General features: G+C 47.3%; 1 protein-coding gene across 1 annotated transcript; it reads right to left on the bottom strand.

The window, feature by feature from the left end:
* Positions 1-2,780: 2,780 nt before the first annotated feature.
* On the bottom strand, positions 2,781-18,277 carry HPSE (heparanase). Its single transcript, XM_009986818.2, has 12 exons — positions 18,102-18,277; positions 16,254-16,399; positions 14,761-14,886; positions 14,203-14,376; positions 13,550-13,721; positions 12,929-12,976; positions 10,813-10,906; positions 10,094-10,200; positions 7,805-7,919; positions 5,805-5,923; positions 5,504-5,650; positions 2,781-4,807 (listed from the first exon to the last, which is right to left on the bottom strand). Exons 1-12 carry the CDS (start codon positions 18,275-18,277, stop codon positions 4,648-4,650), a joined length of 1,584 nt encoding a protein of 527 aa, XP_009985120.1. The 3' UTR covers positions 2,781-4,647.
* Positions 18,278-23,039: the final 4,762 nt, after the last annotated feature.

The raw sequence follows: 23,039 nt of genomic DNA, 5'->3' as shown, positions 1-23,039 counted from the left end.
ATCAGTTGATGTCTCATCTCCCAAACCTCTCCAGATGGTAGTTAATAAAAATTCCTGTTTTCATATCCCTTTGGATTCCTTTGGATCTCTGTCCTCCATCACACAGTTCTCCCCCCAATTTATGTGGGTTATTGCATAAACTAGGGACAGAGGGGAGCTTTGGACGGAACCGTAAAAACTTTGTTTTTCATGCCACGGTTTCAGTGATAAAATGTCCCTAGGTTTGCTGCTGAAATATTTCTTGGAGAATTCAGTGTCGTTGTAGTGTGTAACTTCTGTCTTACTCCACACTTCCTTCAGCTTGAATGACTGGTGAAAATCAAGGGAAACCATTTCGAAACCATCTAATTTCCCAAAATGTTGGCTACCAGGAGAAAGTAAAAAAAACGATGTGATGGAGAAGTGACTTCCACATTTTTCCATCCCTTGTTCTAATGAGGAGTACTCCACAGCAGTAAAACAATTTGCACAGGACCGTAAAAGAAGCAGCTGTTCAACTCTGGTGAAGCATAGCTACTTTTTTGTGGCCTCAGCTCCCTTTCACACTGACAAATCATCCTGCATTCATCATGGGCTTTATTCAGGTACAGACAAGTGCCCGAGGCGTGTTCCAACACTACATCCTGGAGGGCAGGGAGCAGTCCTGGCAACGAACACCCACAGCCTCTGCTATGTCCGTAGGAACAGCAATTCTCTGATATTCACCAGATGGGCACTCCTGTGCGGACACTGTGTGGTTCATTTTTCCTGTGTGATGTGGTGAGCAAACCCTAGACCGTCTGCAGGCAGTTTTTAAGCACCTAGAATCATAGAATCATAGAATGGTTTGGGTTGGAAGGGACCTTAAAGATCATCTAGTTCCAACCCCCCTGCCATGGGCAGGGAAACCCTTCACTACACCAGGTTGCCCAAAGCCTCATCTAACCTGGCCTTGAACACTTCCAGGGATGGGGCATCCACAACTTCTCTGGGCAACCTCTTGACAGTAAAGCAGAAGAGAAAACTTACTGTCACCAGATTTATATTCATTTTAGTTGCCCTGGCCCCTCTCTGAAAAAAAATATAAGGAATAGCACATTTCAGACTTTGAAAAATCACCAAAAGCTATTAAGGCCCCACTATCTTGTTTGACTCAGATTTGAGTTGACGGTCAAATTGCCCCTGATTCTAAGGAGATTATCTGTTTCCTTATTTATGCATACATTAAATGATCCCCTATACAAAAGTCTCATGATGCAACTTACTCCGCTTTCCGAGAACTCATTTACAGTAAATCCAAGGTGAGTAAACCAAGCTCCAGATTGAAAAATGCAAAAGTGAATTGGAAACGTGCAAGATATAATCTTTGTTCCTGGTCTCAGATAAGTGTGTCTGTTTATACATTTTATATATATACATTAACATTCAAGGTTGAGGCACCAGAATTTACAACATTCACAGAGGACAAAAAGCCCTTGAGATAAGGTGCCCATGGTGTTACTGATACTTAGAATTTTAGTAATTAGAATTTAATCAATAGTTTGTAATTAATATAGGTTGCAATTGATTTTAATAATATAAAGCTATAAGAAATATTTCAATGAAAAGTATGCTCGTACAGTAACCAGATGCTGCTATGAAAGTCTTTGTAGAATCCTGTACCAAGACCAAAGGGATAAGTTAGAATCATGTAGAAATTAGATAACAAGTACAAGTTGACCTACCCATTGATTTATGATACTTACATAGAACTAGAAGAATGCATGTAGCTATCAAGGTTTGGGTTAATGAGAATGAAGAAGGCCAGCCTTAACGAGTTATGGGTACTTGCCAAGAAACCATGAGGTAATTACCAGAAACTGTGAACTTAAGCAAAGTGTAATTCCGGCAGGGGGAGATTGCGACCACCGACTCATAGACCACCTACCCATATTATACCCCAGACTCATTTCCAGATGATTCTAAATTTTATTGCGCAGAATTGGAAATAGGGGAAGAATATGCTAATGATTTTCGGGAAATAATTTGTTTATGCATGTGTAAGCTCTATATAAGAAGTTTAATTTTGGTGCAAGGTGCGCAGGCTAGGAGGAGATATCCCCCGTTCACCCGGCGCCGCAATAAAGAAGTGTCTGCTTATCTACATCCCATTGGTGTTGATAAGTTTCTTATTCCGGATTTTCGGTAACAATGGGGCAGGTGTTGCTGCTGCAGACGGGTCCTGCGAGGGCAATGTTCGCCTCTGGTTCTGACCATACCTATCTTGGTGTGCTGGGATCCAGCATCTTGTGTCCTACGCTACCCTCCTGTTTCATTTGTACAGAGCTAACAGTAGCTATCAGCTTGACATACAACACTCTGCAAAGAGAAGTCATGTGGGTGCGTGTAGAGCTTTTTAAGCGGTTACGTGAGGTGTAAATCATAACTCTCACCTCCTTACCATATGAAGAACCAAGCTGTGTGCTCAGACAAGGAGGTGTGGGTGGGAGGTGAAGGCAGAGCAACTGTCATTTGCATGTCCAGACATCCCTGTACCCCTCTTAGTAGTTCCTGCGTGCCAATCATCAGCCCATGTATTGTGTGTGTCAGGCAGTGGGGCACAGAGGGCTTCTGAACTGGTGGTCAACTACAACTGAAACACACCAACCTGGATATGATTTCTTTCATTTTTATTTACTCGGGTACTCTTGTTGGGAATCGTACAAAGTGCAGGTGATGTATGACCAAAGGAAATGTAGGGAGTTTTGTGGTATCAGTATGCCAAAAAACAGTCTTAAAGAAAAGGAAGGTTGCCAAAAGTTGGTATAAATCACTTTAATTAAAATCTTCAAATATAAAAAGTCACAAGCATTGGAATAAACAGAACTGTTAGAAAAGTTCCAAAAAGAAGCTACCAGGCAAACCATAACTTTGATGTCTTAATTGGAACTTACATTATGGTAATAATATATTCTTAACTTTATATTGACTGTATGTAAGACTTACCACTCCATTTTACATGCTCTTTACTTCTTTTATTGAACTTGGACAATGTAAACAAACTTAGCCTTCTTTATTCTCATTTCTGATCTATATTACCCTCTGATACATAACCCTTCACAGGATGCATCTCTGCTGTGGATGCAAACACTCCTTTGACACACTGAACTTAAACATAACTACAATTTTTCATCATAGCTTCAAAAGTACATCTATTTTAAAAGTCTTCTCATTAAAAAGGGTGCCCTCCCCCCTGCCCTGCGTTGAAACCTCATGTAGCTGGTAGCCTCCTTTTAAAACTTAAAAAGGGAAATAGAGTGGTGTGGTGGTGTTTTTCCTGTGCTGTACTCAAAATATCATAAGGCGTTGACAGTGCCACGGGTAATGTATCTTCAAAAGCAGATGCAAATAAACATGTGTGGGAGACCACAGGTATTCTCCAGGGTGTTTTGGTACCCTGCAGACCAGCAGCCCATGTGCCAGAGGAAAGTGGCCGGTGGCACACCAAACTGCAGCAGGGTGCGCATGGGGAGACATGGCTGGGGAGAAAAGCCACCGTCAACACAGATTTCTGGCCAAAATGGCTGTTTCTCCAGCGGCAGGGAGGTCAGCCTGGCCAAGCAGGTTTGTCCCCAGGATGCTCTAAGGCCACCTCTAAGGTCAGACATCCCTCTGATGATCAAGGGGTGGGTGGTTTGCTCAGTCTCTTTATTCTTCTGTTTCCTCGAGGACAGAAGAGACCTGAGCGAGTTAGGGAGCGTAAAGCAGAGCTTCACCTGCAGATAGGTTCAGGGAAGTCCTTTCCAGCTGAACCGCCTGCGAAGTGGTGAAGGTCGAGGAGTCGTGAACCCTCGCCGTGCATCCCACTGACCATGGAGGGTTTGCTGGGGTGCTGGTGGGCTCCTCTCCTTTCCTCCTGGGGATGAAGTGTGTGAGGACGCAGGCAGCCCACCCTGCAGGAACAGCCTGCATTTCGAGTGTCAAAAACTTGCCTTTGGAATGCACGTGGCCACAGCTCCATCTTGTGACTGAACTCTCCTAGCTCGGCAAAAACGCGTGGTGCTGCCCCAAATCCCAAGGAGGCCCTGGTTCATGGGCATGGCGTTTTCCCCTGCAGGCACCCTGACCTCGGTTTGCTTTGCATGTCCCCACTCTCCACTCTGAGATGCCCTCAGCAACCACAACCCCTCTTTGGGTTTCCCCACATGGCGCAGGCAAAATCCCAGCTGTACAGCTAAAACAAAACCCCTGCTCATCCTTTCTGAAGGCAAGCTTTTGAAGGAACTCTTTCGAGAGCTGTGCTTGCAGAAATGAGAGGGAGAGGGGAGGTTGCAGCTCCCAGCTGGCAGAGCCCCAGGTGCAGCATGAGAAGCTGATGCAGCTCCAAGTGTTGCACAGACAAGGGCCCTGTGCTTGAGTGCAGTGACCCAGAGTGGACCAAGAACAAAGCCATCCCCTGGCTGGGCTTGCTCTACCTGGATAGTTCTTCCAGGACCTTAATGAGTATCTTTCACATACTAATTACTCAGCAGGACCTCATGTCTTCCCTAGCCCATAGCTTGTACCAGTGCTGCCACATTTACATCTGTTGCCAGAATTAAATCTCACGGCAGAAATGTGAATTTCTAGAATTAAACTTCCCTACTAGCCAAGTGCTTTACATTTATCCTGCGTGCATCTATTAACCATTTAAATGCAAGCAATAGCTTTGGCATTCTTGATAACATAAAAGCCATAAGAGAAGGCTGGGAGGCCGAGTACGCTGCCGGGACCAAGGGGTTTTTCGATAAGCTCTGGCAGCGTTTTGTCATCCACCATCCGTAGCACATGGCCGTTCAGCTCGATAGACCTGGAGAGGGACAGAGAGACTGTTTGGGCAGCTGTGCTCTGTTTGCCATTGAGCACAAACAGCTCTGGATCTGAGTGTAAACACAAATTCAACCAAAGCCAAACTAAACTTCCCTTGAGAGGTTGTGTGCAGACGCACAGAGCATCTGCTGCACTCCCTCTCTCAAAGGACTCCTTTAGAGTCATAGCATAAACAATTTGAAAAGTACACATCTTTCTTACTCTTCTAGTGAGGTTAACAGGAGAACAGGCTTTGAAAAGTACAAATTTGAATTGGTTTTTGTCTTGCAAATATGAAGATATCGTCTATGCCCACAGAGCAGATCCTTTCCATGCCAATGCATTAGTGGCAACCACAAAAGAAACAGTGCAAAGCCTGAACATGTTGCTGCAACTCAGGAGTCAGCACTTGGAAAGCAATATACCTGTGCTTGTGCAAAAGAAAAAGGACTTTAGCAGCTGGTCCGGAGCCCTGAAGCCTGCTAGGAAACAGCTTTCCAATTAACATCAAACAAATGTCTGCGTACCTTAGCAAGCTTTCAGCAGCCTGGTTTTAAGACACCTGATTTAACAGGAGTCAGACCTTACTGAAAAAAAACCCAGATGATTGAATGGTATCCTAACATGGTGAGGTTTTAGAGGCCATCTAACTCTACCCACAATCCTTTCTAATGAGAGAGGAGGATTGCACGCTTACCTGGACAGTATATTCTCCTTGCCGTGAGGCAGTAAGAGGTACTGATCCACGTGCTTGCTCGATAAGTAACTCGGTAGCTGCAAGTGCTGGCTAACGTTGTAGAGGTTTAAGGCGAACAGTGTCACGTCCCCCTCTCTGTACTTTGGGCTGCAAGGCAAGAGAAGATGATGGTGGGGATCAGGAGAGAGAGAGGTTTCACAGAAATAACGTGCATTCTCACGCTGTCCCAAATTGCTTTTGTTGGCCTGGGGGTGGCTGTGGGCTCTGTTTCTGGGATATTTCGCCCTTTCTGGAGGCTTACTGGAGGGTATTGGTGCAGTGGAGATAGACGCGGAGCTTCCTCTCATCGGCTCCTGCCAGGCTGACCTGCAGCACCTTGGTACCCACCAGCTTCTTGAAAAGCAGCGAGAGCCAGTAGTCCTGGGTGGCACAAAAACACATGTAAGCATTTGTGTACATGCCAGGTACTCCACAGGGTGCTTAATGTAACGTTCATTTTGCTGGTAATTTCACAGGTTTTTTTGCCCATAATGTTTTGCTTTACCAAATTTTTCACCATATCTATTTGAATTCCCACAAACAGCATAGCTCGAGAGAAAACCCTACCTCCAAGCTGCGGAGCAGCTGTGTTTGCAAGGCACCTGAGAGTCGTTTTTCCCTTCATATGCAAATCTCAGAGCTCTTTCTGTGGAGGAAAGACTGTTTGCATTTTGGAAACGCCCTTCTGCAGGGTGCAGAGCACCTCCGGGCTGAAGCCATGGGGTGTGAGCTGCCCTTCCTGCAGGAAAGCCTGTGCCCGATCCACAGGAGCAAGGCTTTGTGCCTTTCACTAACAGTAATTTACGCCTATGACAACTTTTATGCCTTTCACTAAACATTGCGCTTTTGAACAGGTCTCAGGATAAATTTCTGAACGCCGCTCAAGAGTAAATCCTCTGACACCCCAGGATGATGCTTGAGAGCAAGGTGCTGCCCAGCACATGCTAATTTTTTCCAGGTCTGCTTTTTATTTCATCTTTTTCTCTACGAAGTCCATGACCGTACCAAAGAGAGTGCATGGTCTGTGCAGATGTGTTTTGGGACGAGGAGATCACAGGCAGGCTGCATTTTGCAGCGTTGCTTCTTTGAGGTCAGCCCCAGGGGAGAACGTGCTCCAGCTGGTGGGTTTCAGAGAGCTTGTCCCAGCTCATCTGTCTGTTTGTTTGTCTTCCTTCCTTCTAGGAAAACCATCGTGTTTCCCTCCTGACTCACCATGAGCATGGAGAAGTGACTTTTCCTATCAGCTTGCATGCTCAGCCCCTCTGCAAGGAGCTGCAGCCTTCCGATACTGCTGTGCTGCTTCATCCCCATGCTAACAAAAACTGGTGGACCTGGGTTTGGATTTCCCTGCCTCTAAAGCATTATTAGCTTGATTAGCATCTGTACCACCTGTAGGTGAGGAGCAAGGCGCATCATTTCAGTCCAAATTAAGTCTGTTTTAAATGAAGGAATAAAAAGCCCAAAGCAATAAGCCTGACAACGCAGCCCCTGGCATAGGGAGCAGCTGAACAGGCAGGACAGAAAAACCCCATATGCTGGTTTTCCTCTCAAATGGTCTTTACAAGCCTGTGAATATCATAACTTGGAAGCAGAAAGATGAAAGCTAAAAAAGACGCTATCCTCTCATCCCAAGGTATGTGCTACTAGCACAAAGAAACATGCTGTACGTGCAAGAACAACATATAGTTCAAATAAGGATGTTTCATCACAGCAGAATATTATTTCCTAATAAATTCAACTATACTAAATGCATGTTTTTATTTAATTATCCTTCAGCCACTAATGAATTCTAAATATGCTCATGACCTAAGAAATGCTTCAGTCTTGACTTCATGTTGGTTTGGTTTTCACTTGGGATATAATTTATTATAATACCTTGTATCACTTCTGTTTAAAAGCTGCTCATTACTCAGATGAGGAGTACTTAAACCAAAACAGGCCATCCAGAAAAGCCTGGTGAACTCCAGAAGTGTCTGCATACAAATCAGAGCATCACATCCCAGAAATGTGTCTTCTGTTGTGCAGAAGACTAGCTGCATCCCTGCAGCTGCAGTAAATATCTTGTATCTATATAGATACAAAATACATGAACGCATAATGAAACATGAGCTAACTTTAGGTGCAAGGATAACTGCAACTATCCTACAAAATCTGTTGCTATCTTGCGCTGTTAAAATAGCTGACTTTTATCTCCACATCCAGTGTTGCCTGTGCAGAAGTACAGGCAGCGTTCGGATGGCATTAGAGGGGTTGCATACGTACCGGCAAAGGCTCAAAGTTGGCATCCACCAGATGATAGGTCCCCGCCCCGAAGAAAACCTGTCTCATCACCACGTCAATCCCCTGTCTGGCTGAAAGCCCAAGTTTGTCCAACCACCTGCCAAAAAATGAGGCAAACAACATCGTGTTGGGTTTGTGTGGTGGGGTTTTGGTAGCAGGGGAGGGGCTACAGGGATGGCTCCTGTGAGAAGCCGCTAGAAGCTGCCCTGCCTCCAAGTGGGACCCGCTTCTGGCCAGGGCTGAGCCCATCAGTGATGCGGTGAATAACATATTTAAGAAGGGACAAAGAAACCCGCACCATGTGGGACCTGCAGAGGAGAGAGGGTGGCTGGTGGCTGAGAGAGGGAGCAGGTGGCTGTCTGTGCTGGCCACCACGGCAGCTTGGAGCACTCTGAAGCTCCCGGAGCGTCTGCTGGGCAGAACCCATCCCCCTGGGGCTGCCAGAGTTTGTTGGGCTGGTCGGGCCTGGCTGCAACAGATAGAGGACTGAGATCTTAAAGAGAGAACTATGCAGACACCAAGATCAGTGAAGATGAAATGGGAGGAAGTGTGCCAGAGCTGAGATTTTCCTGCAGCCTGTGGTGAGGTGGCAGGCGGCCTCCCTACAGCCCATGGAGATTAACAGTGGAGCAGAGATCCATCTGCAGCCCATGGAAGACTCCATGCCAGAGCAGGCGGCTGCACCTGAAGAAGGACGTGACTCCATGGGAAGCCCATGCTGGAGCTGGAGATAAATGATGGAGCAGTCCATGAAAACCTGTGGCTGTCAAGGACCCCACACTGGAGCAGGTGACTGCTTGAAGACGACCATGACTCTGTGGGAAAGCCCACGCTGAAGCAGTCTATTGGTGAAGGACAAGCACTCAGCAGGAGAGACCCAAGCTGCAGCAATTCATGAAGAACTGCAGCCTGTGGGAAGGACTCACATCAAAGAAGTTTGTGAAGAACTGTCTCCTGTGGGAAGGAACCCCACACTGAAGCAGGGCAAGAGTGTGAGGAGTCCTCATCCTTAAGGAAGGAGCAGCAGAAACAGCATGTGATGAACTGACCGCAACCCCAATTCCCTGTCTCCCTGAGCCGCTGGGAGGAGAAGGTAGAGCCGGGAAGAAGGGAGGGGTAGGAGGAAGGTGTTTTGATGATCTGGCCGTTTTTCTCATTATCCTCTCTAATGTGATTGGTAACAAATTAAATTGATTTTTCACCAAGTGGAATGTTTTGCCCATGATCATAATCAGTGAGTGATCTCTCCCTGTCCTTGTCTCGACCCTCGAGCGTTTTTTTTTTTTATTTTCTCCTCCCCATCCCACTGGTAGGGAGGAGTGAGCAAGTGGCTACGTGGTGCTTAGTTGCTGGTTGGGCTAAACCATGAGAAACATGCAGATGAAATTGCTGACCTTAACTGTATGCTGCTGCCTCTCTCCAACCGGCTTGGGAAGTACGAATGCAAGAACTAGGGCATGATGCTGACTTCTTTAAAATCATACAACTATTGCATTGATTACCTTAAAAATTAATTTCAGACCACCTATGGAGGTCCAAGTTCGTGGGAACAGTTGCTCCACTGCCCTGTTTGCAGGTCGTGGAAACCTGGGGCAGCAGTGAATGCTCCTGAACTGGCCAAGGGCCTGAAGGCTGAGGGAAATCATCACACCAATGACAAGGTTGCCTGCCATTACCAGGCTTTGACTTGCTGACCCACCAGGCCCTGATGAAAAGATCATCATGCCTTACAGAAAGGAAAAACATACATTTCAACCATGTTTTTGATTAATTTTCAAAGTGTGAACCACACACTCCCGTGCAATTTTATCTCCTTGAATCTACAAACTGATCTAAGTGCTAAGAAAAGCCTGAATTCTTTTATTTCAACCAAATGCTACACTAGAGTACTTGGAAAAAACTATTTTCTTGACTAAATTTCCCTTTGGTTAGTTATTTCATGAGGGTTGAAGGATGACACTGGAAAAGGAGAACGACTTTCTGTCCTCACAAAAGGACAGAGTTAGCATTGCAGATTCGAGGGCAGAAATACAACTTTCTCACTCTTCTAATCCCCCATTTCCCATAGAAATCTACTATTACCTGCACCTACATTGAACCTCAGGCATGGGGTGAAGCACACAGGGAGCAGTGGGAAGGTTACGATCCTCAACCCACCCATTGGCTGTGCTCCCTGGGAAGCCTGGGGGAGACCTTCCTCCCACGGGCCATGTATGCATCCCCCTTCAGTTGGTAAAACGTGTCATTTCCCTACACCTACATGGTACTCACATGAAGCCAGCAACATAAGTGTTGGACAGCCTGGGAGCTCCTCCTCCATAGGCAGAGCTTGTCTCTCCTAACCAGACCTTCTTGTTGGGCACAGTCCCATCAACAATCTGGGCGGTGTGGCATAGGGAAGAAGAGAAAGAGACAACAGTTAAGTTTTTTGGCTGCTGAAATAATGAGTGATCAGTTTTTGTGCTTTACCCAAATTCCTATGTACGGTGTTTGCATTTAAGGAATAACACCAACTGAGGTGGGATGCCACCCAGAAATTTTGATCAAAAGGACTACAGTTTACTTCCCCCACTCCAAAAAATCACATCTACACATGTAGAACGAGGCAAACATCACTAAAAGCCGTGTCCTGTAAGTCTTCTCGCGCTCAGTAGTGGTATACTCTAAGTTATAGTGTTCTCAGGATCTCAAAATACAAAGAAATCAGGGCAGGAATGGAAGTATGACCATAAATTACATCCCTGAGTAATGAATACTTCAATAAATGAGAATGTTCTAGGTTTGTGATGTATGTGGCACATGCTTGCTGCATGGCAAACCATTGGAGCTCATTTATTATTACTATTGTTAATTTATTTTTTTTACAATGACAGCAGCACCCAAGCTTTGAGGATCCCTGCTTATTGCTAGTTAGAAATGGTACTTTATTCTGGATTATCTGCTAAACCCCTGGAAACTGAACATGAGAATGATTGAAGAGGACAAGGCACCTCCAGAACTTCGTGTATAGCTGCGGCAAAGCTATCCAGCACTTCAGGGCTCAAGAAATCCTCCCTCGTTGCACTTCGTCCATTCACATAGTAACTGGAAATGGAGAAAAAAATAAAACCCGCAGCCAAAATTAAGGAAAAATATCACCACTGGTACAAAACATCACTGAAAGTACTCAGTTGCTTGATACTTTTATCCACAGCACTATTTTTCTGCTCAGTTCTTTTTCTTTTTTTTTGTTGTTGTTTTCCAAATGTGTAGGTATGTTGTTTGTATTTAAGGGACTATCAGTTATAACTACCTCGATGGAGGCAGGATATCACAGAAATTTTGATTAACAGAAGTAGCAGAGGTTTTTTTGCATCTACTCGTTCAGAGCAACACCGAATAAGAGCCAGCCTTTTTAAGTCTTCTCTTGCTGAGGAGTCTGATGCTCCTATGTGATTACTTGCTTTACTGTGTCAAGTCATACATTAAAAACCATCAGATCCAAGCTTCTGTCCCTCTGTTGGAGTATTTTAGTCATCTGGAGGGGAACAGGATGGAAGCATCCCTATGGGATGAAGGTTGCCCTTCACCATGAGCAGAAGAGCTTTTAAGTCTGGTTTGTCCGAATAAAGAATGGGAAACCGGGATCCCTGTGGGTTTTGCATTTCACCACGCTATCACTCAGTCTGACCAGAAGTGGCTGAAGTCTTCCAGCTACAAGAGGAAGCTAAAACCCGATAATCCTAAATTAGTAAAGAAAATAACACATGCCCATTTAAAGCAAAAGCAGCCAGATGGCAAGAGCAGCCCAGGAAGGGGAAAGGTCTTGTTTTATGCCTTGCTAGCAGCTCAAAACACATAGATAAGTCATATATGTATACATATATAAAATATAAACATGCATATTTTCCCACTGTTACCTGACTGCTGCAGGTCACCACACTGCGTTTAACTCCAGAAAGAAGACCACCTTCACATGGAAATCACTTTCAAACACATGGAGTTCGTGGCAGGTGCCCTGGGGCCAACTTACCCCACTGCCCACCTGAGCACTTTAAAACTGGCACAAGAGCAAAGGGCTGGGACCGTGTCAGTGCTGTGGGTGGGATCTGAGGGCGAGTCACCCACCCACAGACCTAACTGACTTGGAGAGCAAACCTAGTGGAGCAGAAGCTGCTAGCACTTCTCTGCGGGTAAGGGTCAGCCAAACCTGCAGGGCTTTTCATTTACATCAAACAGACATAAACAGAGAAAAAAAGCAGCATGAAACACATCAGCTAACAAGGCTCCTGCTGCATTTTTTATAAGGATTTGGGTGCGTTTGGCAGCAGGGTCATCACTGACTCCTTGGATTTGCTTTTAGGGAGCGAAGAGTTCACTCAAGAGATTCAGCCTTTCTACTGCCAAGGAGAGCACCAATGTCCAGGGCACTGACTCCATTTCAAAGCCCAGTCACTCACAATTGGTATAAAATCTGACGTTAAAAACCTTCTGCTATTGCAGAAGTTCAGCAGAGGCACCTCTGCCAAGCAAGTCCGAGCTACCTTCTTTTCCTTTCATACGACACCCCCTTCTTCCCATGCGAAAGTGCATTTTATCTGCAAGGGTTGGCAGCTTGGAGCTTTGAGACAACCAGGACTGCTGCTCAGATCTCACCAGCTTTTGGTACACGTTGAAGCACAGCATATGCAAAAAAAGTCTCAACCGCTGCAGAAACTCCTCACACGGGGGAGAGCTGTGACCTACTCCCCCATGCTATTCTGAGAAGTAAAGCTGCCGTGCCATCTTCTCTCCATAGTCCACTTCTGTTTTTCTCCGTGTGCACATTTCGCAAGCAAAACAACCGTCTTGCACATGTGGCATTCCCCGCTGCTCTGTCCACGTTACGAACCCTCGCCACTGCTTTTGGACCTCTGCACTGTTTGGAGACCTTCTGCCTTTCTGTGACACGCTCCCTCAATTCATCTCTTACTGTGAGCAGAGCAGTTTGCAGAGAGGCACCCGAGGAACTGCTGAAAGGGGTATTTCACCCCCTCCTTCCTGCTTCCTGTCAAGATGCTCATATTGCCATTTTCTAAAGAAAACAGGTGATAAGCAGCGTGATGATGGCATCCGAGAGGTACTCACTGGTGCCAGGTGACAGAGTCGATCACCTTCCCTCCCGATTTCAGGAAGCTGCAACCAGAGCAGATGGTTAGCAGGTACCGGTGATGGGTTTGGGGCCCCCACAAGCGTGCTGCCACACACAGCCCTCCCTGCTCCCCCCGGCTGGCAGCAGTGATGGTGAACTGCTTTGGAGCCTCGCTTGCAATGGCTTTTAAGTGGGCTTTGGGCAGCCCAGTGGGTTGCTGGGAGGATGAATTAATGCTTGTGGAACACGCAGAGATTTCTAGAGTGAAAAAACTCTTGTTAACACAGCACTAGAGCCAGCGCTGAATTGAAAGGTCTGAGGATCACTGAAGTACTACCAGTGTTTTAGTTTCAGCTGGCAGAATATTTAAGCCTTGAGCTGGGGCATGCAGGTAAGATTTCAGTCATACTCGGACAGGAAAAAAAAATTCCATGTTTCTAATTTAAGGAAAAATGCAGGAAATTAGTTCTCTAATAGACTGGATGTATCTATTTGTACAGCCTTACTATTGATTTGGAGCAGAAAATCCTTAAAACCCTGCCCAGATGCCTCTTCATGCCCCTCTGCTATCCACACCTGCCCACCCCAGGGGCTACTGCCGGGCCCCACAGCCCTACCTCCTCAGCAGCCTCTGTGTGTGCTTTCGGGGCTGCCCGACATCGGGACCATAGAGCTTGGCGTGCCGGTAGAGGTTATAGCTACTCAGAAGTTGGCGTAAGTGGATAAAATCTTGCCCTAGCTGGAAGCCGTCGATGTAGACGCCAGATTTCTTCTTGAAGCTATTGGGTTCTGGGGAAGACACGCATGCATCAGCACCTTGCTCTAGTTTTGGGGCACAAAATAGGGCAGCTCATTCCACATGGGGAGTATCAATGGCTTGATACTCCTATGGCTTCATGTGATCTGGCACAGTACAGGTGAGATATTTGAAGACAACGAGCATGAAACCGAAAGCCTGGGTGATGCAGCGTGCTGCTCTCCAGCGCTTTGTCACAGCCAGCCCCCATAGGTGACATCCTGCACCTCACAAGGCATCGTTCACCTCATTTCAGAGCCTTGGTAGGAGCAGCAAAATCATCTCAATTTGCTCATTTGTTGGGTCTTCTGCGAAATCCCTCCTCTCAAATTAAGACCTTAACATTTTCCAATAAAACATCACTGTGCCTTTATGGGCTGTCGTCCAAAACATCCAAAATTACCAGCCCATACCCTGTGGTGACACCTTTCCAGAAGACTGCTGGCCTGGCCCACAAGCAGGCTTCTCACTTACCATTCCCGAGCTCCCAGGAGATGTTGTACCTCTGCGAAGCGCAGTAGTCCAGCAGCACCCGGGCGTTCGAGCTGTCCCACTGCAAGCCATCTTTCCGCAGCAAGGCATTGAGGCCAAAGATCAAGTGAAACCCTGAGCAGTTTGCAAAGCTGTAGAGAATATCCAGCGTATTTTCTGCACGAAGGGGAAAGGAGGGATGTTTATCTCAAGGTTGCGGCATGCTAGTTGAGCTCCAGCCAAGCAACAATCTTTACTGCATGTATTTATTTAGCCTGGTGCTGCAGATGTGCTCTCCCAGACGGACAAAAAAGCCCAGACCTTACTACACACCATCCTGCAAGGTGTTGAGACCATCCCAACTCCTGCAGCAGCTAACTACTGTTAAATACAAGGTGGCAGACAGCAGAAAAAGATTTCTTAGAAACATTTCAGCCACTTGGAAAAATAATCATTTTCAGTGGTTTCAGCTCCTAACAGCCTACGACCCTTTTACCGTGGGGCAGAGATTTGCAGCCCCCTGGTTATAAACCCTAGCGGAAAAATCCATCGAAGGCTCACTTGTAATGGTGGTGTTTTTGTGCTTTTTCCGGCGATGCTCTGCAAGAATCAGCTTCTCCTGGCTGGGCCACTGAGCCAGCAGTAGCTTCTCAACAGCAGAAAACGCAGGTCTTGAGCCGCAAGACCCTGTAGGGCAGAAGAAGGATGATAGCAACTAAGTCCTTGTCTTCATGGCCAAGGTCGAGCATGCAAAGGGCTGTGTCCCTGAGGAGGAAACACAACTGCTTGGTGCCAGGCTGAGAGCCAGTCATGTGCTTCTGTGAAATGCGCTCTTATTTTCACGATGGTAACCACTTAGAAAAAGAGAGCTGGCTTGATACATAAATATTTTATATATAACGTATATTTCTCAATTTAAGGTGATGGAGATGAGCAGTTGCGGGGGGGAAGACTGAGTTGTGCTTCTAGAGGCTGCTATCATGGCGGTCACACCCTAATATACTTATTTTAACTGGAGCATTATCCGGAAACCCTCGTGCCAGTGAGCTGATAAAGTGTGGGCCGTGGTGCCCGAGGAGCAGATAAGCCACCTCTGCGTGCAGCAGTACGGGGGGGTCATGGCCTGCCTTGCTGGGGGCAGATACGGGCAACACTTCCTGCGCTGCCCGTCTCCTGCAGGGGAAAGTGCTGACTGCCCTGCGCAGCTCCAACGGCAACGCCGACAGGAGTCATAAGACACATTTTCTTCAAAGCTCATGTTTTTTCTCAGCATTCAAACCAGGAACAAACTATAAGCAGAGAGGAAGGCACAAGCCGAAGCCACAGTTCCCCAGAGAGGAGGTGGCCGCTCAGCAAAGCGGTACAGGGCGTAGAAGTACCACTCAGCTCCGAAACTGAGCATCGCTGTTAGTACAGTGATGTAGGACTGCACTCTTGTGCTGTCTACCGTAGGAACAGATGGGAATTGTTGTCATCGGAAACACTTCTAGAAGTTTTAAGAAGAAATGGACTTTAATGCAGTGGGAAACCTCGCACACCAGGACCAAGCTCGTGCAGTTGGCAGTGGTATGGTGGATTTCCACTTGTCCTGTTGAAGTGACAGGAGGTAAAGGCTGCACCCGCAGCCTAGCTCTGGCTTTGGCCAAGATAGAGAAAATGGACACTCTGTTCTCATCAGATTATTTCTTCCATTCGTTACTTAATTTTCATAATGAAACTACAACTTTTGAGCTGACCTTGACTGCCTCCCAGGCAGCAAGGGAGCTCCCAAGGCCGCTGTGGGGAGCATGAGGTGGCAACGGGAGAGTCCCGGCAGATGCCGGGGTGGACATGAGGTCCCCCATGCCTTTCCTCACTTTCCCACGGCTGGCACAGCTCCTCCCACAGACCGTGCTGAAGGTCCATGGATCTCCTCTCCATAGAGGAGAGTAATGCTGACCCTGTGGAGGATCCCCAGTACTGCTGCCCTGCCCTTGGTGGATCCCCAGCCTGCATCAAAGCCACCTCCTAAACCCAGGATGGTTTCAAGTCTGACACATTGATGTCTGTTTTACCTTGCTGGGCCTGAAGTTCCCAGAGGATTTTTTCTTCTGAAGTTGAATCCTTGTTAGGATCAAAGATGAGAAAATCTGTCTCGGTGCCGCCGAACCTCAGGAAGCCTGGGGACAGGGCCGTTGCCAGGGCACGCAGTTTGGGATTGCTGAGGAAGGGATGTCAAGAAATGGAAGAAACACTATATTCATGCAGACTATGGCTTCAGTGTAGAGGCTAAACACGGCAAGTGCTCGGAGGGACACGCTGCAGTAGGTGACCTGGGGCTACCCACTATCCTCAGGGCACTCCTGACCCCTCGCTGGAGCTGTGGCCCAGTCCTCCGTGCTGTGCAACAGAGACCCTGCTGGCCGAGTGAGCCAGGAGTGTGCTGGTGAGGCAGTGATGGGGAGATGTGACCCAGGGAAAGTGCTCACGGACAGGAAGTCAAATCCTGGGGCAAAATAAGGCAGTACTTCAAAACAGGTATCCTTTTGTCCTAAGCATCCTTCTCCCCTCGATTTCTTTTGTTTTGTTTATATAAAACTAACATACCAGGTGGACATAAAACTGGCATTACACCATTGGTTCCAATTTCCGTCAACGACAGCCAAAGCGATCGCTTTTGTACCCAAGAGAGATTAATAGTCCATACTGGGACAAGCGTTAGCTTTAGCAAATCGGGTTTATAAAATAACATAAGCTCTGTCTCTCTGTGCAGGATGTGCAACACCAACACTTGGCCTTTGCTGAGGGAAACCGCGAGGCATCGGAGGACGCCGGGAGCACAAGCACTATCTGCTCGGTGGTGACACACAGAAGATAAGAGGCCACCAAGTACTTCCAGCTCCTTGTGGTGGTGAGGCTGACCCCAGGCTGAACCCCAAGGTGCGCGGTTGGGGCTGGAGCTTGGAGACCTGAGCGCTTTCCGATAAAGGCAGTGTCACCTTTCTCCTCACCTTGGTGAGGAAGAAAAAATGAAAGTGGCATGGAGGGAAAACAGGACTGGAGAAATACCATGGAGCTGAAAAACAGGATCAGATAGATGAAAAGGAAAATTAAGATGCTTCCAAAAAAGGCAGAATCAAAAGGACTAGAGTACAAAACAATAGGGCAAAAACAGGGAAGAAAAGGCAAGAGAGAGGTCAGGGCCAAACGAGCAGGCAGGGAACACCATCGCTTGGCAGTCCAGAGCTGTTCAGTGTTACCCAAGGGGAAAAAAAGGGTTTATTTTTAGACTCTCTCAGTTCAGCTTCGATGGCGACAGACCTTCCTCGGCATTTATTTGACTTTGTGTTGCCAGTGCCCCGGCAAACGTCTGCAAAGTCACCTGAGGACTCAGATGATTCCTGCCTCACAAAGAGGCAGGGTCGGAAGCCCCGAGCCCTTCCCCACATAACTCCTCCACTCGGCAGTTTCCTTCTCCTTTTTTTTTTTTTTTCCTGCTCGCAAAGCAGCTCCTCGCCCAAGTTTATCCCCGTGCTGCTTCCAGCGAGCACCGCCCGACCCGCGCCTTCCGAAGGCTCCCCCAGCACGAAAGGAACGGCGCAGCTCGCACCCGCGCCAGGTACCACCTTGCTGCCCCGGGGAAGATGAAATTCGTGAATCCCGAAGCAGAGGGGACCCGGCAGCCTCCCCCAGCTGCAGGGCTGGGGTCTCCCCGTCCCCCCCAGCTCGCTGCCCTGCTCTGCCCCTCCGGAGCACGCCGGGCAGCAGCACCTTTGCCGGCTCCCCGGGCTGCCGTCCCCGCGGTTGCGGAGCTCTGCCTGCCGGGGACATCACCCCCGGCCCGCTCCGCGGGAACACCCCTCTGCCACCCCCCACCCCATGGCCTTTTTTCCTTTACCCAAAAGGGGAGGGAGGCGGCTCACCTGAGCAAGGCGACATAGCGCGGGTCCCGGGCCAGGCTGGCGTCCAGGGTGAGGGAGAGGAAAGCCGGGCTCACCTCCCCGCGGGGGCTGCCCCGCAGCCCCAGCCGCAGTACCGCTGCCCGCCGCCCCTCCGCCAGCACCAGCGGCACCACCACAACCAGCACCAGCAGCAGCATCCTCCGCTCCCGACCCGCCGCGCAGCCGGCAGCACCACCCCCGCGGAGGGCGGGCCCGGGCCGGGGGTGCAGCCCTCCGCTCCCAGCCGGGAAGGACGGGGATGGCGTGAGCAGCGAACGCCGAGACCTTCCGTACCCTCTAGAAGGCACTTGGGGCTGCAATAGCATCTTTGAAGCGCAGCCCGGCTCTTCGAGCCCCCCACCCCGCGGTGTCTCGCATCACCCAAGACACCTGGCTCATCATCTAAGACACCTGAAGCCCAGGGTTACTCTCCCACCAGCTTTGACCATTACAAAGTGAACCTGGGTTTCAAGCTGGTTCCTCGCCTGCTTGGACCTTTCCAGCATCTCAGCACGCTGCAGCCAAACAGCCAACTTCCACAGCCTTGCCCCTGCAACCCTGGGCAGCTGCATGCAAAAACGGAGGGTTGAAACATCACTGCATGCTGCTACCGCTGCTGCTCCAGGGGTGAGAGGTCAGGCCAAGCCTCAGCCACAGGCCTCCGCTGCAGGAAACTGAGTCATGGCAGCACACAGCGGGCCTGTGACAAGTGCCACCGGGTGTGGCCACTGCTTCAGGCTGAAACCCACCTTCTCCACCCATTGCAACAGGTGTTTCTTAATTACAGCCCACACTCAACTTGGAATTGCTGTTACAAAAAAGACTCAAGCAAGCTCTGGGTCTGCAGAGTCCAACCTGTGCTGAAACTCCTTCTTTGGCAACAGCTAGCCTTGCCAGGGAACCTTGTCAGAAAACAGCCAGCTGCAGCCACGGGGCGAGTATTGCTTAATATGCACACTACTAAAACATTTTGCAGGGTTTTACACTTAACATCACCACTACATTTCCCATCTGCATCAGTTCATGCTGAAGCATCCATGTTTCTTATGATGTTTGTTTTCGGAACGGTCGCCTGCTGGAACACACTGCAAATTGTCCAATCCTTATCTGTGACTCAGAGTTCAGCTCTTCCCACGCTCTCCGAAGTCAGGGCATTAATCAGTGTGGCTCAAGTGCTCGCCTGCCTGGCCCTTCCTGTTCCTGCTTGCTCTACATTTTTGTACTATCAAGTCACTTGCCATCAGAACAAGAAGAACTGGACCAAATTAGCTCTGTTTTTTGATAAACACATCCATGGCTCTGCCAGAAAGGAAACATCAGTGACACTCCTGACTGTCCCGGTATCTTAGTCAGTGTAACGCTTCCCATTTTAGGGGTACACCACTAATTGTATGCCTACACCCATAGGAAGGGCTGAGGTGACTATCTGCCAGAGGAATAATCCATCTATCAGCAGATGACTGGAACACCACCCAAACTCCCCAGTCCCACAAGTAAACCAAGGATCTAAGAATGCAAATCATCGCCACAAACCTGGTTACAGGCACAGAAAACGTTAAGCTGTCGTCTGAAACGCAGACTGTGCATGACTTTTTTTCTGTTGGAATTTACTACTTCTCCCTTAATTTCCTCAATGTGCTGCTTTGGAGACAGGCCCTTAGTGTCACTTGCCCCCGCGCTGTGTTTCTGACAGCAGAGGCACAAGGTATGTATTTCAAATGGTCAATGCTACCTTCGGATTCCATCGCTGTGTGCAGATGGGGGTACAAAAGGTCTAGCACATGTTATGCCTTCAGCAGCCCACAAAACCTTGTATCTGGAAAAAAATGCCTTCCTGCATTACTACCTGAAAGAGCTACAGGTATTAAACAGGAATTGGTAGCTTTTGCTTGGGCATTTTTCGCATTGTATTATACCCATTTTTAAATACTGCAAAGTAGAGGAGATGGATGCAGAGGTGCTTGGACTCTCATGGAAATTAGGGCAGAACCGAGTGATTCCCTAGGAGCTACAAGGGGAGAGAGTAAGAACCAGGACTAGGCTTAAAACCACTTGCATGTCCATACCAGCACCCCATCCCGCTCCCTCACTCCACAGAAAGCCTAGCCTCTGCCTTGTCGTATTCAAACGCTTTGGTCACGCAGCTCCTGTCAGGAAGTTCTGCTTCTCCCACGCCAGTGATGCCGTCAGCAGACACACTGTGCTGACTAGGCTTTTACAACTAGGAAGAAGTAAAAAATAAAACTTTCCAGGAATTTCAACCAACAGCAGCAGCACCACGCTTTTGCTAACAGCAACCCCACTGCTGTTCCTGGGCAAGAACCAAGAACTGAGATATATATATATATATATATAACTATATATGTCTATCTCTGTGCTTTACCTGTGCACATTAAGGGAATTCAGAAGGAAAGAGTTGTCCATACAAAAGGCAAACAATTCCGTGACATAGCAGCGTTTGGGCAGATGAACAGAGCTGACCTGTGTCAGAGTAGCGCTTAATCTACGTTTCTATGTAGGAAGCCTCAGGAAGCTGAAACTAAGACTAAGCTGATACCAAGAAAGCCTGGAAACTGTAAAAACACATAGAGATGGCTATCAAGGTGTTTTTGTTAGCTATCCTTCCTCCCTGCCCCAAATTCCCAGCCAGACCTTGTCCTGACACAGCACACAGCTCTCAGCACTTCCAGCTGGTTTTATTTCTGAACCCAGCTGGTGATGAGATTCTCAGATGGCACATGCTCTGTTTATTCAGAGCTGCAAATGATACTTGGGGTCTAATTTTTAGCATTTCTCTTTAAAGTGCACACAGCTTTATAGATATTGCTAAAATACTTTGTTTCCACTGAGTCTCCAGCCACCCTTCTAATCAAAATGAAGCTTTTAAGTAATAATATTTGGCTCTTGTTACAACCAATACTCAGTGCTGGACCACCATGCTGAAAGAGATGAGATGAAATGAAGCTTTAAAAGGAAGGACAAAGCGAGAGCTGCCTAGGCAGGACTAGCTCCCATGGAAGCAGCTTTCCAGAACACAGGAACACAATAGGTCTTGTTCACACAATGGAAATTAACAGCTAAACGATAACCTAAGCCTGACTCTCTTACCAGTCCTTCTAGAGAGACAGTTTTCAGTAGGGGACTCCTGAAAGTATGGAATTATTATTCTTCAGGGGAAGAAAGGGATGGGAATTGCACAAACACAAGAGCTGGTCTATGCGGGCAAGGTGGAAAGTGGAGTGAACAGGCATGAAGATTAAGAAATATGCTCTGAGGTTTTTGGTCAGAACGCTTACTCTGCACTAGTTGCAGCCTGAAGAGACTTACGCACACCATAGCTCTGACCCAACGTACTGTGGGTTACAAAGAAATTGGCAGGAACTTCCTATAGAGCATATTTTGACAGCCTACCTTATCTTTGAAGCCTCTAGCATTATTTCACATAGATAAGCTGATCACTGTTACTTCTTTCCCTTTAACACAGGCTTTAGGTTATAAACATCCCACTGAAGCAAGTGAGAAACCTTTGCCTTCTAAAACATCCTGAACCCATCCTCAGCACAAGCACCCGAAACAGATGTTCACCAAACCAATGTATACCCATTTTGACACCTGCACATTACACTGCATTTTACGAGCCCAGTACCATACTGGAGCACTTCAGCATCCAGCAGTGCAAAAATACTGTGACCACCATCTGTTGTACACTTTTTCCCCTCTTCCATCTCTACTCAGATGAAAAGTCCAGGTAAGAAAGCTTTCCGTGGAAAGCATTTAATCATACATTAATACATACTGTAGAAAGAAAAAGCAGTGTGAAAGATGCGTACTGCCTTGCTTGATAAATTTGATTTAAGAAAAATAAGACAAGCTACATACAGCAAAGTTGCTGTGCAAATCACCGCAGTTTCATTAATTTCACTTCTGAGGTTATCAAAGGTCACAGAGAAAGCCTTGGGGGAGTTACACTCATCCATCTGGCAAAGCACAGCCTTTATAAACAGCAGCAGAGACGACAAATGTCAACTCCATTTTCTTTCCAGACCAGCTTCACGCAGACCTGAAACCACCTGCTTGTTTCAAACCAGCTTTTGCTACCGTTTGCAAAGGGGCTCCAGTATTTGTAGGGAATACTTCATTCCTCAACACGCATCTCATCAAAACCTGACCTTGCAACAGTGCTGGTTGTTACGGTGATGTACAAGTGTGAGGATGGGCAGTTGGTGACCCAACAACAGACAGCTGCCAGAACTATATTTTTCCTGCTGTTCCCCTCCACAATATAAAAATAAAAACTTCAGACTTTTTAAAATCAGCATACAAGTACAAATATAATGGAAAGTATTACGACAGAGGTTAACAGCTCATTAACTACTCCTGTAGTTAATGTAACAATTAACAGATTATTTTCCACAACATCAGTTATTGCAATAACTCAGTACTCAGACTGAATAATTTTACAGTCATTTGCTCTGTTTTTTCCCCCAAACTGCATGCAAGACTGTTTCAAACTTTGAAGGAACACCATCAAGCACTAGTAAACCTTCAGAGCAACTTACAGTTTAGAGATGCCTTACAGGCATCACTAAAATTTTCCTGCATGCACGCTACATCAATCGCTTATACATGTACTCACATTTATGCTGGAGAGAGCATCATCTGTCTTTTGAAGATACGACAAGTAAACCAATAGATAATCTCATATTATCCATCATTTGTTCAAAAATACATCTCAATCAAAAGGGTAAGGCATTAAGAGACAGACTTGGATAATCTCAAGTCATGGGAAAAATTGCTTCTGCGCTTGAAGGCCAATCATACCTTCTTGTTAGAGCCAATTTCACACGTTCTCATCTTTGCAAAGCCATTTGTGCCTTAGGCACTTCAGTATCAGTAACAGGATTCCCCTGCAGGCACTGA

The sequence above is a fragment of the Tauraco erythrolophus genome, chromosome 5 (genome assembly GCF_009769465.1).
Source record: "Tauraco erythrolophus isolate bTauEry1 chromosome 5, bTauEry1.pri, whole genome shotgun sequence".
NCBI lineage: Eukaryota > Metazoa > Chordata > Aves > Musophagiformes > Musophagidae > Tauraco > Tauraco erythrolophus.
The sequence above is the reverse complement of the archived record's forward strand: the minus strand, read 5'-3'. Positions and strand labels throughout refer to the sequence as shown.

Coding starts and splice junctions, on each gene's coding strand:
- HPSE (XM_009986818.2), bottom strand. CDS start 18,277: ATGCTGCTGCTGGTGCTGGTTGTGGTGGTGCCGCTGGTGCTGGCGGAG. Junction 13,722..14,202: donor CTCCTGGGAGCTCGGGAATG/GTAAGTGAGAAG, acceptor TGTCTTCCCCAG/AACCCAATAGCTTCAAGAAG. Junction 4,808..5,503: donor AAGGAGAATATACTGTCCAG/GTAAGCGTGCAA, acceptor GTCCCTCTCCAG/GTCTATCGAGCTGAACGGCC.